This window comes from Chiloscyllium plagiosum, chromosome 5 (genome assembly GCF_004010195.1).
Source record: "Chiloscyllium plagiosum isolate BGI_BamShark_2017 chromosome 5, ASM401019v2, whole genome shotgun sequence".
Taxonomy (NCBI): Eukaryota; Metazoa; Chordata; class Chondrichthyes; order Orectolobiformes; family Hemiscylliidae; genus Chiloscyllium; species Chiloscyllium plagiosum.
The window spans coordinates 64,328,052-64,341,221 of NC_057714.1; the positions used below are offsets into that span (position 1 = coordinate 64,328,052).

A 13,170-nucleotide genomic window follows, 5' to 3' on the forward strand; every position below is an offset into this window, starting at 1 on the left:
CTCCTCACAACTTGCTTTTCTATCTTTATATCATCAGCAACAAGAGTTTGTCCCTTCATCTAATCATTAATATTTTTCATAACTAGTTTAAGCCCAGCTCTGATCCTGTGGCACACTATTAGTTAGTTTGCCAGTTTGAAAATGATTAATTTATCCCAACTGTCTGTTTCTTGTTAGTTAATTACCAATCCTCTGTCCATAATAGGAGAGAGTGAGCACTGCAGATGCTGGAGATCAAAGTCGAAGAGTGTGTTGCTGGAAAGGCACACCAGGTCAGGCAGCAACGAAGGAGCAGGAGAATCAACGTTTCAAGCATAAGCTCTTCATCAGGACGGCTTATGCCTGAAACATTGATTCTCTTGCTCCTCGGATGCTGCCTGACCGGCTGTGCCTTTCCAGCACCACACTCTTTGACTCTTTCCATAATATACCACCCTCAATACCATGAGCACGTATCTTATGTAGCAACATGTTACGTGGCACTTTATCAAATGTCATTTACAATGCAGCCTGTCCTCCAACCACAGCACAAAAATAGATCCCAAAAATAATTTCATTGGTGCTACAAGCTAGTGAGGGTAGGAATAGGAGGATAGAGCAGATTAAAATGCATGGTTGAGGAGCTGATGTATGGAAGAAGGATTCACATTTTTGGATCATTGGAATCTCTTCTAGGGTAGAAGTGACTTGTACAAGAAGGACGGATAGCACCTGAATTGGAAAGGGACTAACATATGAGCAGGGAAATTTGCTAGATCTGCTCGGGAGGATTTAAACTAGTAAGGTTGGGGGAGATAGTGAGGAAAGAGATCAATCTGAGACTGGTACAGTTGAGAAAAGAAGCGAGTCAAACAGTCAGGGCAGGCAGGGACAAAGCAGAGAACACGGTAGGACTGATAAATTAAACTGCATTTATTTCAATGCAAGAGGCCTAACAGGAAAAGCAGATGAACTTAGGGCATGGTTAGGAACATGGGGATGGAAAATCATAGCAATTATAGAAACCTGGCTCACAGATGGACAGCACTGGCAGCTTAATGTTCCAGGATACAAATGCTACAGGAAGGACAGAAAGGGAGGCAAGAGAGGAGGGGGAGTGGCATTTTTCATAAGGGATAGCATTACAGCTGGGCTGAGGGAGGATATTCCCGGAAATACATCCAGGGAAGTTATTTGGGTCGAACTGAGAAAAAAGAAAGGGATGATTACCTTACTAGGATTGTATTATAGACCCCCTAATAGTCAGTGCAAAATTGAGAAGCAAATTTGTAAAGAGATTTCAGTTATCTGTAAGAATAATAGGGTGGTTATGGTAGGAGATTTTAACTTTCCAAATTTAGAACTGGACTGCCATAGTGTTAAGGGTTTAGATGGAGAAGAATTTGTTAAGTGTGTATAAGACAATTTTCTGATTCAATATGTGAATGTACCTACTAGAGAAGGTGCAAAATTTGACCTACACTTGGGAAATAAGGCAGGGCAGGTGACTGAGGTGTCAGTGGGGGAGCACTTTGGGGCCAGCGACCATAATTCTATTAGATTTAAAATAATGATAGAAAAGGATAGACCAGATCTAAAAGTTGAAGATCGAAATTGGAGAAAGGCTAATTTTGATGGTATTAGGCAAGAACTTTCAAAAGCTGATTGGGGGCAGATGTTCACAGGTAAAGGGATGGCTGGAAAATGGGAAGCCTTCAGAAATTAGGTAACATGAATCCAGAGACATTATATTCCTGTCAGGGTGAAAGGAAAGGCTAGTAGGCATAGATAATGATGGATGACTGAAGAAATTGAGGGTTTGGTTAAGAAAAAGAAGGAAGTATACGTCAGGTATAGACAGGATAGATCGAGTGAATCCTTAGAAGAGTATAAAGGAAGTAGGAGTATACTTAAGAGGGAAATCAGGAGGGCAAAAAGGGGACATGAGATAGCTTTGGCAAATAGAATTAAGGAGAATCCGTAGGAGTAGGCGTAGGAGATGGGGGAGATACTGAACAAGTATTTTGCATCAGTGTTTACTGTGGAAAAGGATATGATAGGTATAGAATGTAGGGAAATAGACGGTGATAGCTTGAAAAATGTCCATATTACAGAAGAGAAAGTGCTGGATGTCTTGAAACGCATAAAAAGTGGATAAATCCCAAGGACCTCTAGAATTCTGTGGGGAAGCTAGGAAAGTGGTTGCTAGGCCCCCAGCTGAGATATTTGTTTCATCGATAGTCACAGGTGATGTGTCAGAAGAGCAGAGGTTGGCTAATGTGGTGCCACTGTTTACAAAAGGTGGTAAGGACACGCCAGGGAACTATAGACCGGTGAGTCTGATATTGGTGGTGGGCAAGTTGTTGGAGGTAATCCTGAGCAACAGGATTTACATATACTTGGAAAGGCAAGGACTGATTAGGGATAGTCAACATTGCTGTGTGTGTGGGAAATCATGTCTCACAAAATTGATTGAGTTTTTTGAAGAAGTAACAAAGAGGCTTGACGAGGGCAGAGTGGTAGACGTGATCGATATGGACGTCAGTGAGGCATTTGACAAGGTTCCCCATGGGAGACTAGTTAGCAAGGTTAGATCTCATGGAATACAGGGAGAATTAGCCCTTTGGATACAGAAGCTCAAAGGTAGAAGACAGAGGGTGGTGGTGGAGGGTTGTTTTTCAGACCGCAGGCCTGTGACAAGTGGAGAGCCACAAGGATTAGTGCTTGGCCGCTACTTTTCGTCATTCACATATATGATTTGGATGTGAACAAAGGAGGTATAGTTAGTAAGTTTGCAGATGACACCAAAATTGGAAGTGCAGTGGACAGCAAAGAAGGTTACCTTAGATTACAATGGGATCTTGAGCAGATGGGCCATTGAGCTGGGGAGTGGCAGATGGAATTTAATTTAGATAAATGTGAGGTGCTGCATTTTGGGAAAGCAAATCTTAGCAGGACTTATATACTTAATGGTAAGGTCCTATGGAGTGTTGCTGAACAAAAAGACCTTGGAGTCCAGGTTCATAGTGTCTTGAAAGTAGAGTCGCAGGTAAATAGTATAGTGAAGAAGGCATTTGGTATATTTTCCTTTATTGGTCAAAGTATTGAGTAAAGGTGTTGGGAGGTCATGTTGCAGCTGTACAGGACATTGGTTAGGCCACTTTTGGAATATTGCTTGCAAAGGGTTCCGAAAAGATTTACCAGCATGTTGCCAGGGTTGGAGGATTTCAGTTACAGGGAGAGGCTGAATAGGCTGGGGCTGTTTTCCCTGGAGCGTCAGAGGCTGAGGGACGACTTTATAGAGGTTTATAAAATCATGAGGAGCATAGATAGGATAGACAAAGTCTTTTTTTGGGGTGGGGGAGTCCAGACGTAGAGGGCATAAGTTTAGGATGAGAGAGGAAAGATATGAAAGAGACCTAAGGGACAAGTTTTTCACGCAGAGGGTGTTATGTACATGGAATGAGTTGCCAGAGGAAGTGGTGGAGGCTAATCCAATTGCAACATTTAAAAGGCATCTAGATGGGTATATGAACAGGAAGCACTTGGAGGGATATGGGTCGGGTGCTAGCTGGTGGGACTAGATTGGGTTGGAATATCTGGTTGGCATGGACGAGTTGGACGAAGAGTTTGTTTCCGTGCTGTACATCTCTATGACTCTATGACTGGATTTATTATGAACTGACAATGTGACTAATATTAACAATTTAGAATTGTTTCTAACACAGGTGTTTTAGACTGAACATTTGAAATGATAATAAACATTACAAATAGCATATCAATGTTATAAAAATGCAATCTTTTTAAGTTTCATGTATTAAGTACCATTCTGTGCTGACCATAATGAGTGTTCATGTTGCAAAGTGGAGCACCTTCACTCTTTTCGGCACCCAGAACTCAAAAAAAGAGGTGTAGCATGCTGCAGATTAAAAATACATTTTTTCTGTCTCCACAACAGTTTTACACCCAATCTCAGAATCTTAACCATAGCACTGTGATTTTGTCCCATTTTGTCTCTGAATGGATTAGTTTCATTCAGAGCTTGAAATTACACTGTGAAAATGTTAGCACTCAAACACTGAGTCTGTTAACATGAAATTCCATTTTCTTCAATTTTATGGAGGAATTATGTTGTGTTTCTAAACACATTACCGCTTTGATTTAAAATCGTGCTACTAACTGAACCACAACTTGTGGGTAGTTACGTGCTACAGGTCCACGTTTACTATTAACTGGGCTGAGACTATTCTAGTTAATTTTACTGAAGGAACTTGTGGCCAGGAGATAAAGGAAATCTTTGTTCCATGCATGTCTGGTTCAGAAGTGAGTGAAACCTTTTGAAATCAAAGTGATTATTTTTCAATTTGCTCATTTCCCAAAATGTACTAAAAAGTAAATCTTTTGTGACTCCACCACCAAACAGAGCCTTCCACACAGAGCGTGGATTAAAGAATCAAGCATGAAGATGAGCACACCTGATCTACACCATTTCTGGTTATTCAGACACAGAAATGAATCACCAAAAAATTGAAAGCACTGCATATGAGGCACACTGACCTCCACACCTAATTTATACATCCATTTTCTGGTCAAACATGGTCGTGGTGAGAAAAGAAACAGAAATTTCCTTTTACAAAATGTGGGATGTTTTAGTCATTTGACTCTTTTCCTTTTAAAGTCATCAAATTGAGCAGCATTCCATAGAAAACATCTACGTAAATAATTATTATCACAAATTCCTTTCTTTAGCAATTATAAAATTGTAAAGTCTGAGCAACATATTGAGCTATAATATTATTTGCATGACACTATGTTCAAAAGAAAAGGTTGTCTTGAAAGAAAAAATATAGTAGAATTTCAAGACCAGCTTAAAAAATACACATAGTTGGACATCTTTGTTTGATGATTACCTGTTGGGTACGGTTAGGAGAACTTATCAAAGGTGTAGTTCCAATCCCTGAGGCTGCATTGAGACTTCTCTCCCTTTCATCCTGGTAAATACGGTCCCTTTCTGCTTCTGGCAGGTTTAGAAAATTCTGCATTGCCCTCAAGTTGACTAGCAAAGATTGTGAGGCGGTCTTTGGGTCCTCTTCTTTTCTGAGAATTTCAGACAATAGACCCTGTGTAAAAGAATAAGCAGAAACAATATAGTATTCTTGTGAACTGATCTTGACCAGGAACTGCTAATTATTCTCTCACTGGTGTGCTGGAGTTTCAGCAAGAACCTTCAATGGCAATAAGAATACATTAATGCTCAATTAGATTCGTTGAAAGAAAGCCACAATTGTAAGTCTGATGTTATAGCTGTCCTCTCTGGCAGTATACTGACATTCGTGACATAAACCAGAATATTGAAGATGATTACGTAGATCTTTAACAAAGCATATAGAGACAAAATCTACAATTGCACAATTGTGGACATTTAAATAGGAAAGATATTGCAGAAATAGTGGGTGAACAATATTGTAGTCTATACAATCATAGGAGTGTTAGAGTCACAGTAAGGGTATAGTTTTCCTTAAGTTGAACTTTCAGTACATTTTTGTCTATAAATTTCTTTTTAATAATTTTGAAACAGTACAGCTACCTCAAGAAAGTATTTAAAAATTGAAATATATGCGAACAAGAAAATATTGGGAACAAACAAAAATAAAGTCATAAGAAGACAAAATCGCACAGACCTTCTGCCTATGGAGCATTCGCTATGTAAATGTTAATGTGCATTTCGTTGCCATCTGTTAGCAGATGTTGTGCTAGCTGTAAAAATACCCACACATGAAAATGAATACAACTTATATTGGGTTAATATATATAAATGTTTGTAAACATCAGCTTTTCATGTTACACAAATCAGTTGTTCAGATTGATTCTAACTGAAATAAATATATCTTGAGCTTTCTTTCTAGGAGAATGTTTGTATCATTTTGACTTCTATCAACACATCAACTTTATTCATGCACAGGTAACATATTGTTGCATACTGATGCCAAGCTAATGTTAGAATACACTTCAGTGACTCCTAAGCAGATGCCAAATAAACCATAGAGTACTGATTCTGCAAAAAAAAAGATTTGCTCCCTGCAGACCTGACTGCATAAAATGGCTGACTACTTTTAATGTTCACTTTGAAACAGTCATGTGCTTTTAGCCACTTTATAGATGGCTGCAGCTGCATGTATGACCATTATCAGATTTACAATAACAGAAAGGTAAAGCACAAAATTTAGAGTATTAATCCCAAGTTCTTAAAAATATAATTCATACCCATTTGTTGCCTTGTCAATTTTAGTAATTTAAAAATGTATCAGTAGTGATTTCTTTGTGTATTCTGACTGATTTACAATTCAAGTAAAGACAGTGCATACAGTGCAATCAAATTTAAATTAAAGAAACCAAGATTCTTCACAAATTCAAATATCAGATAAGTTGTACTCCATGTGTATCAAAATAGCTGCAAGTTACCTACTCTCCCGCCTAAGGACAGAACCACCACTCGTTTCTCTAACTGCCGTGGTCTTGCATTTTCCTTTCAGGGACTCAGAGGAGTTACCCATTTTCAATTTCAAGTTGTCTAACATCATCATTCTCTTTCTTTCACTTGGTCTACATCTTTCTAACCTTCCTGCAATCATATACAAACATATAAATAGGTAATTACCTCCTTCAGCATCTCATTGCCTTAGAAAATAATTAATCCAACTTGTCTTTTTGTGAGGTTCACGAACAAGCTTTCCTCCTTTATCACTGAGAACTCTTCCAATGTAGTTGTGTTTTCTCCAACTAATCCTCTACATCCTGTTCCAGAATAACGTTTTGCAACTTTCTAGGGTTTGCATATCACTTTTCTCATTGTCCACATTTCAACTTTGTACAAGACTCTCTAAACTATTGTTTGATCCTTCCTTCCTGAAGATCTCTTCTCAATCCAATGCTGAGTAATTTATGTTTGGAGACTACATTCTTTGACGTGGTCACGCTCGCTCTGATTCCTTTATGGCAGTAACCATCTTCTAAGAAGGGAGTCAGACCGGCAAGTATGAAATGATGGGAAGAGCAGAATAGTGAGTTGGAAGAATGCATAAAAGAAAGAATGGATAACTTCAATGAGAAAATAAAGAACAGACTGAAGGAAGCAGAGATAAGCAAACACAAAGAGAAATTAATAGAATTATCAATATTTTCTCAACAACCTGTTCAGAGATGTTATTCTCCACCAGTGGAGCAGGTGGGACTTGAACTTAGGCCACCTGGCCCAAAGGTGGGGACGCTACCACTGCATCACAAGAACCTGCTGCAGAATTCTATACTTTTTACAGTATGTGAGGAGTAAAAAACAGATGGAAAGAGCACATTGAAGACCTGTGAGTGTCTTGGTTGTGCATGCTACACTCTTGCAATGCCTCTTCCACTGTCCACAGCTGCATTCGTATGGTTCCATTCCTATCCCTCCAATCTTAACCAGAGAATCACTTCCAATGGTTTTCACTTCTGCCTCTGGGGTCTTCAAAGATCTATCCTTGACTCCATCCTGTTATTTCATCCACATACTGCAACTTGGCAACATCTTCCAGAGTCATGTGTTAGTTTTCACATGTAGTCTGCTGACATCCACTTGCTCTCACCATACCCCTCTCAACATCTCCAATGTTGCTAAATTATATAGACACCCTGCAGTGTGGAAACAGGCCATTTGGCCCAACAAGTGCACATCAACCCTCTGAGGAGTAACCCACCCAGATCCATTCCCCTACCCTATTTCTTTAGATTTACCCCTGACTAATGCACCTAACCTACACATCCCTGAACGCAATGGGCAATTTAGTACTGCCAATCCACCTGACCTACACATCTTTGGACTGTAGGAGAAAACCGGAGCACCCGGAGGAAACCCACTCAGACACAGGGAGAATGTGCAAACTCCACATAGACAGTTACCCGAGGTTGGAATCGAATCTGGATGCCTGGCACTGTGAGGGAGCAGTGCTCACAGCTGAGTCAACGTGTCACCCATAAGACAATTATCAGACAATTTATCTGACATCCACTACTGGAAACACAGAAACTTCCTCCAATTAAAGACAGGGAAGACTGGAGCAATTGTTTTTGCACCAATATTCAAACTGTGTTCCCAGCTTCCAAATGCAGTCTTCTTCCTGGCAACAGTCTAAGATTGAGCTGGTTTATTATCATAGTAACCACCTAAGAGGGAGTCTTGGTATTAGATTCAAGAACAGCTTCTTCCCTACTTTTATTAGATTCCTGAATGGACCTCTCAAATTTTAAATTTAATGTTGAACTTGTTCTTTGTGCACCTTCTCTGCAGCTGTAACATTGTATTCTTTGCTCTTTTCTATTATCCTAATATACTATTTTCTCCCTGTATTGCATGCAAAACAAAACTTTTCACTATAACTAGGTACATGTGACAATAATAAATCAAATCAAATCAACATTTGGTTCCAGATGAGCATTAGATCACATCTTCACACCACCTGCCTATTTCCACATCTGTAACAATATCCAATTTTGCCCGTGTTTCAGCTTTTGTTACCTGACCATAACAAGGCACTCTTGGCTGTCTTCCACATTTACCCTTGTCAAACTCAAGGCCATTCAAAGCCCTGCTGCATGGGTCTTAACATGTAGCAAGTCACGTTCCCTTATCTCACCATACTCACTGATCTACACTGGTCCCCACTCAAGCAATATTGTGATTTTAAAATTTTCATCTTTGTTTTTGATTTCCTCCATGGCCTTGACCCTCCCTGTCTCAGTAATCTCCAACTCCACAACTATGTGAGATACTATGCTGCTGAATTTTGTTTTTATGTAGTCTTAATCATAATTATGCTACTATTGCTGGCCATGCTTCAAATGCCTCGATCTGGTCTTCCATTACTACATCCCTCCATCTCCCTAACACACTTGCCACATTTAAGGCACTTCTTAAAATCTACTTATTTGCCAAGCATTTGGTGTAAGGTACTGACTTGGTGTCAAATTTTAGGTTATGCTTTGGAACAATTAATTATGTTAAAGGTTCTATATGAGTAGAAGTTGTTGTTCCTTTTTATTACAAAGATGGCAAGCCAACTGGCTTAGAACTCGGGAATAAGAGATTTGTCAGGGTAATTCAGGAACTCTTGATCTTCTTCCACAAAATAAATGAAGCTAGGAAAAGTGAAGGGATTTGATGGAATCATGACAGAAATAATAAAACTACTTGTTGAAAAGGCAACAGAAGAATTGATCAACTTGTCTAAGGAGATATACAGTAATGGAGAATGGCTGGAATGTTTTATGAAAATCTCAATTATACCATGGGAGAAAAATGCAAACATGAGAAAAGATGTGAAAGCATCTTATCCCAGTTTTGATTTTATATGCACCCAAGCAATTGTTAAAAAAAAGCCTGGTAGGTAGATTAAAAGCTGAAACAAATCATGACACTGGCTGTGATCAATTCAGATTCAGGAAGGGACATGAACGAAAGACGATGTAGGAATGATGACTATGTTAATGGAAAGAAGTATGGAATACCTACAAGAGGTGTACACCTACTTTGTGGATTATGGGCATGTTTTTCATCAGATAAGCTGGCAAATAAATGAAGACAAATTTCATTTTAAGAGTTTAATATATGTTCTTCAATGTTTTAACTAGTTCAACTTCTTGATGTGTATATTGAGCAAACTTATTAATTGTTCTTTATCAATTTAATGAATTATTGTTAAAATCTTAATACCAAGAAACTCCTGCACTGATTTCCTACCACTTCTACTTTACAGTGGCAATATTATTGTCGGAATGTTTTCTAGAGGTACTATTTGGTAAATTGGTTGCGAGGAGTACATATTTAGGTAGTATTGTCACACAGACTTTATTCACTATAAAAGCTAAACATTTTATAATAAGCCTTGACAATATTATATTATTATGATCAGTGTATCAGTTCCAGACATTACTGTACAATAGTAATAAACAAAACTTTTCAGATTATTATATGGTATGCTGTTCGAAACCATCACCATCTATTAGGTTCACCATTAACAAAAGTCCCAGGCAATATGCTCAAATACCTACTTTAACAAAATTTATTGACACATCTAAACTAAGCATTTCATTCATTAAGACAGTTGTGTTCTAAAAGTAAATCACAAGGTAATATCCAAGTGCTTATATAGATCAATGACTTTCCTATAAGGATAGGTGATTTCCATTTCACAATTTAAAACAAATTACTGAATAAATTGTTAATTTTGAACAATGTAATACTGTTAAACATACTTTAAAAATGTTGAAAGCACTCTTGGCCATTATTCCAAAATGATTTAGTGACCATATCCTAGTTAAAATAATGTCAATAGCTTAAAACTATGTGATGTAATTTGCAGAGTGTGGGATCAAAGGCAGGAGATACGCCGTTGAGGTGGGAAACTTCCTGACACAACAGACCTGACTTCATTATAATTGCTCTGCTGATGAAAATGTTGCTGTAGGGTAGAGGGGTTTAAGGAGGAATTGAGTCAGGCCCACAGAAGGTAACCATGGATATGGATGAATGTGAGGCAGGGTAGTTACAAACCCTCATCCCCCCATTCCAACACTACCTAAACCCCAATGCTTCCTCATACTCCCATGTCATTTCCATATTGTTATGCCCCTGATGCCTCAATGAAACCTTTGTAACTACTCACTTAATATTCCCTCCAAACAGACCTCAGATTTGGAGACAAATTAAGAATTTCCACAAATCTAAAGAGCTCTCACTTATACACATCTGAGCAGAAAATAAGCTCTCATTTATGAAGACGAGGAGAAAGTGAGGACTGCAGATGCTGGAGTACCAGAGTTGAAAAATGTGGTGCTGGAAAAACACAGTAGGCCAGGCAGCATCTGAGGAGCAGGAGAATTGACGTTTCGGACATAAGCCCTGAAGAAAGGCTTATGTCCGAAATGTCGATTCTCCTGCTCCTCAGATGCTGCCTGGCCTACTGTGTTTTTCAAGCATCACATTTTTCAACTCTCATTTAGGAAGCCCAATTCCAATTTTTTAAATGCTTTAAGTAGTCAATCTCCTGAAAAAGCAAATAAGCTTCTATTCACTAAACGCATCAAAGACAGCTAATCCTTTTGCAGTCTCTTAAAATTCAATCAAAATGCAAATTAAACACTACCACTACTCAGAGAGACAAGTGGTTTGGAGCTTTTGAAACTTAATTAGGCATTCATAACGAGTTTAGCTGTGGTATCTGCCATGTCAACAATGAAGGTCAGCAATTGCAACTGCGAGATTTTTTTTCATAGCTGAACCAGATGGCCTGTCAATAAATGCACTGTAACTGCAAATATTCACTTTTTAATTCTAAATGGCAGCTATAGCTTGTTTTACTCCATCTTGAAAGGCATGGATAATTAAATAACTTCAGATAATCACACGTAAATAGATTTCTTCCACAATTCATACGTGTTTATACCTCCTCCATAAATCAGTGATTTCTGTACTGCAGGTTAACATCCCTGGAAAAGCAAAACTGAACTCAGAACATTTTGAAAATGACCCTGTGGAATTTTGATTTACACATCACCTCTCCCCCATTAGCAAAAATAATGATCATTCATTAATTCCCAAAGATAGGTCCTTGGCAGTATTTTGTGTTAGTGGTGGTTTGCCATAGCTTTCCACTGTCACAGGCAGGATGAGTAGGCATGTTCTGAATCTACCTCAGCCAGAATGGAAATCAAACTCTCTTTGCTGGTGTTATTCTGAACCACCCACTAGCCATTTGCTGGAAATGGGGTAGGACATCTGCATCTATGTCCCACTCGTCATTTTTGAAGACCTCCAGAATTGGTCCAAATTTGTGAAAATCCAGCCCCATGTCTCCAATTTTGGGTTACAGAGTTCCCTATCACAAGAACATACAGAGGAATAGAGAGTTATACTTTTAAGTTAAATAACATTGAGCACAGAATGGGCAAAAAAAAATCAGAAACCCGTAATGTAAGGAAGTGTGAGACCATTTGATTTTTAAATTAAATAAAATTGAAAATTTAGTTAGCCTCAGCCAATCTAGGACATTCCCATTTCACATAAGCACGGCAAAAAGATCTGGGAGCTGGTCATCAGTGTGAGCTATCAATAAAGGAACTAACAAAAAAGTTCATTTTCCAAACAGTGAACAGAGGGTTGTTTTATCTATGGTTAGATTGATTGTGCCTATTATGGAGAAATGCACAAACGCCCAACATTGCTGTGAGCATATGGACAAGAGTCAATTGAAAAGGGAAGTGTTCATGTGTTGAAGGATAAACATGATCGAGCAGACATTCCCTGGGCATTTATTTCTCCATGGAAAGTCAAGGAATACCGAAATGTTAACTAACAGAGCTTTGTGCATTGCACCCGAGGGAGAAATTGGCCCACATCTCCTCAATCAGCTCTGGATGCATGAATTTTGGTTTGGAATAAGTTGTTTTTGTTATTTCACTAACCCTGGCAACATCAGTCTACCCAAGGATGAACAAGAAACACATATCATAAATTCTGAATTGAAAACATTTAAAAACAAATCAGAAAAACAAACTCTTTGCTGTGAGCTTTACATTAAAGCTTTCAAAAGGGGGAGGGGAAACAAATGCCTGACTTAAACAACCAGTTAGTTTGCTTCTCCCAGGTTACATGTGACTGGCAGCAGGGTCTGTGCTAACTTTTAGATGCACATTAAAGAGGTTTAATTCAAAATAGCTGAAAATCAAAAGCATGAAAAATTGTTAATTGTTTGAAGGATAAAATTTACTAAGCATGTACAGCATACCATTGCTATAATGCACTACTTGGAAACTATCCAAATAATGCGTTATAGTAAGGTGCATGTTTTAACAAGAATCAGTAGAACACTGTGAGGGAGGGCAGAGGATACCTAATAGCAGTATAATACCTCTCGTGTTTTCCAAATCCATTCCTGTCCATGCTTTTCATCCACTGTTTAGCAGCAATAATTTTTTTTACATTAATTGTTCTTCATTCCAGCCCATGTGTACCCTGCCCACAGACGGGTCCTTGGTTCATTATCTTCCAATGCTTCATTCTGAGCCATTTTAATGGCAGTGCTTTCGTCAGTAGTGGTTTGCTATAGTCTTCCACTCTTGGGGGGAGGTCAAGGAGGAAAATTGCAAGTCTACCTCAGG

The 13,170-nt window shown here is 38.6% G+C and overlaps 1 protein-coding gene across 2 annotated transcripts in view; it reads right to left on the reverse strand.

Annotated features, from left to right (window-relative positions):
* Nucleotides 1-13,170, reverse strand: part of LOC122549938 (DNA-binding protein SATB1) — a 94,443-nt gene that overhangs the window by 61,558 nt on the left and 19,715 nt on the right. For both annotated transcript variants that reach the window (XM_043690208.1, XM_043690210.1), the window contains exon 3: nt 4,890-5,099. In XM_043690208.1, coding sequence (XP_043546143.1) covers nt 4,890-5,099 — 210 coding nt within the window. The remainder of the gene's footprint in view (nt 1-4,889; nt 5,100-13,170) is intronic.